General features: G+C 45.8%; 1 protein-coding gene across 1 annotated transcript in view; it reads right to left on the bottom strand.

The window, feature by feature from the left end:
* LOC143284853 (uncharacterized) overlaps nucleotides 1-2,500 on the bottom strand; it is a 50,150-nt gene that overhangs the window by 32,632 nt on the left and 15,018 nt on the right. The window contains exons 8-9 of the mRNA XM_076591955.1: nucleotides 2,492-2,500; nucleotides 248-310 (exon numbers count right to left, since the gene is read on the bottom strand). The exon at nucleotides 2,492-2,500 is cut by the window's right edge and continues 23 nt beyond it. Coding sequence (XP_076448070.1) covers nucleotides 248-310; nucleotides 2,492-2,500 — 72 coding nt within the window. The remainder of the gene's footprint in view (nucleotides 1-247; nucleotides 311-2,491) is intronic.

The following is a 2,500-nucleotide window of genomic DNA, read 5'->3' as shown; positions in this document are numbered from 1 at the left end:
ACACAAACGCACGCGCGCACAAACGCACGCACGCATGCGCCCACACACACACGCGCACACACGTGCACACACACATACACACACATGTGACTCGCATTCTCTCTCTCACACACACACACAAACACACACACAAACTCACGCATGCGCATGCACACACAAACGCGCACATACACACACACACACACACGTGACTCTCATTCTCACTCACTCACACACACACACACACACACACACACACACCACCTACCTGTTGTTTTCATGCGTTGGAACGTCGATGGAAGCTTGTTGTAGGTAGACAAACTGCTGTCCTCTGAAACATTGGTGAATGGCGGGAACTTTAACTGTTTCTTGTCACACACACACACACACACACACACAAAACACAGGATTCCACTTTAGAAAGAATGAGTTTGTATTTGCATTTGTATTTGTTTTTATCACAACAGATTTTCTCTGCGTGAAATTCGGGCTGGTCTCCCATGGGAAAACGCGTCGCTACACTACAGCGCCACCCATTTTTGGGGGGGTATTTTTTCCTGCGTGCAGTTTTATTAAAAAATTTTGTTTTTCCTATCCAAGTGGGTAGCGTTCAGACCCCTACTCACGGTCTAGTGGAGAGGGAGAAAATATCGGCGGCTGAGTCGTGATTCTAACCAGCGCGCTCAGATTCTCTCGCTTCCTGGGCAGACGCGTTACCTCTAGGCCATCACTCCACATCGCTCCATTTATGCAAGAAAGCAAGAACATGTGAAAATTGAAACTTCAAACAAACACAGATGCTGCTGCTTTTTTTTTATTTTTTTTTTTTTAATTCATTTCTTTTCCCCAGAATGTCATCGAACACAACAATAATGATCGTCACCAAGTCTTATCCAAGAAAATAATACTTCAGCTGTTCACCGGCGGATTTTTGGGATTCAGATAAGCGAGATCTACGATTGACATTGCTGTCTGAGCTGGACATCTTCAGGGAATGGCAGAAGAGGACCAGAATCTATTGTACCCCGTTTCCATCATCCTCGTCAAAAGCCTCGATCTTGTGGCGATGGCGACTACAGATTGCTATTTTGGGAGAAGGAATTTCTTGAAGGTGGCTTAGAACTGAGGGTCGGTGCATGGCAGTAAATCCCTGGACTGTGTTGTATTGTACTGTATTATATCGTATTGTCTTGTACTTCATTGCATTTAATTGTTTTGCATTGTACTGTATCGTACTGCATTCTATTGCATAACTTTTTTTTGTTTCTACAGATTTCTCAATGATGTGAAATTCCGACTGCTCTGCTGCAAATGTATTTCTTTTGCTATCAAAGTGATTTTTTTTCTACAGATCAACCCCTTTGTTGCCGTAGGATCTTTTACATGCTCTAGGTGCATCCCGCATAACAGGACCGCGGTTTATCGTGTCATCCGAAAGACTGGCGTCCAGACCACCACTCAAGGAGAAGAGGCTGAACATCTTCCATAACATGTGCTGCCAGAGACACATAGAATCATGATGGCCAGGACACTACCGTGCCACTTACACTGTAGTTTCAGTTTCAGTTTCTCAAGGAGGCGTCACTGCGATCTGACAAAGCCATATACGCTACACCACATCTGCTAGGCAGATGCCTGACCAGCAGCATAACCCACATATGTGTGTGTGTGTGTGTGTGTGTGTGTGTGTGTGTGCGTGCGTGTGTGTGCGTGCATGTGTGTGCGTGTGTGTGTGTGTGTATCTAATGACAGTGGAATTTCCAACAGATCTTTGCCAGAGGACAACACTCTCGTTGCCATGGGTTCTTTTTCAGTGCGCCATGTGCGTCGTCCTGCAACACGGGACCTCGGTTTGTCGTCTCATCCGAAAGACTAGACGCTCAGTTCGATTTCCAAGTCAAACTTGGGCGGAGAAGAGGCGAGAGCGGGATTCGAACCCACACCCTCACGGACTCTGTATTGGCAGATGAGCGTCTTAACCATTCTACCACCTTCCCCCTGCCACACACTGCACGCGCTGCCGAGAAATAAGGAGCCACGCCCATGTCCAACTCAGTAGGAACCCAGTATATAAATTTTTTTATTCACTTCTTCAAGACGTATCTTTCTGGTGCAAAATAAAGTAGGATTTTGTCGATCGAATATCAGTCTTCGGAACTGGTCCATGTGACCCAGAAAGCAAGTGATGACGATAAACGTTAACTCTCTCCATACGAACGGCGAAAGAGACGACGTTAACAGCGTTTCACCCCAATTACCATCATCAAAATATTGCAAGCGGAAGGCTCTTACACTGAAGAGGTGAATGTTGACAAAGAATACCACAATTCTGACGACGGAAGCTAAAGCTTGGGTCATTCAGACACCCACTGGACATCCGAGGGGTCTGTGTAGAGGAGAAGAGAGGACTGGCCGTACTGAGTGAGTTAAAGCCAGTCAGAAGTGGCGAAACGATTATGAGAAAGTGAAAAACTTTGCGTGTCTGTTGACTGTGATTAAAGATTGTGCTTACCTCGACTAA

This window comes from Babylonia areolata, chromosome 8 (assembly GCF_041734735.1).
Source record: "Babylonia areolata isolate BAREFJ2019XMU chromosome 8, ASM4173473v1, whole genome shotgun sequence".
NCBI lineage: Eukaryota > Metazoa > Mollusca > Gastropoda > Neogastropoda > Buccinidae > Babylonia > Babylonia areolata.
Note: the sequence above shows the minus strand (reverse complement) of the source record. Positions and strands in the feature narration are given on the sequence as shown.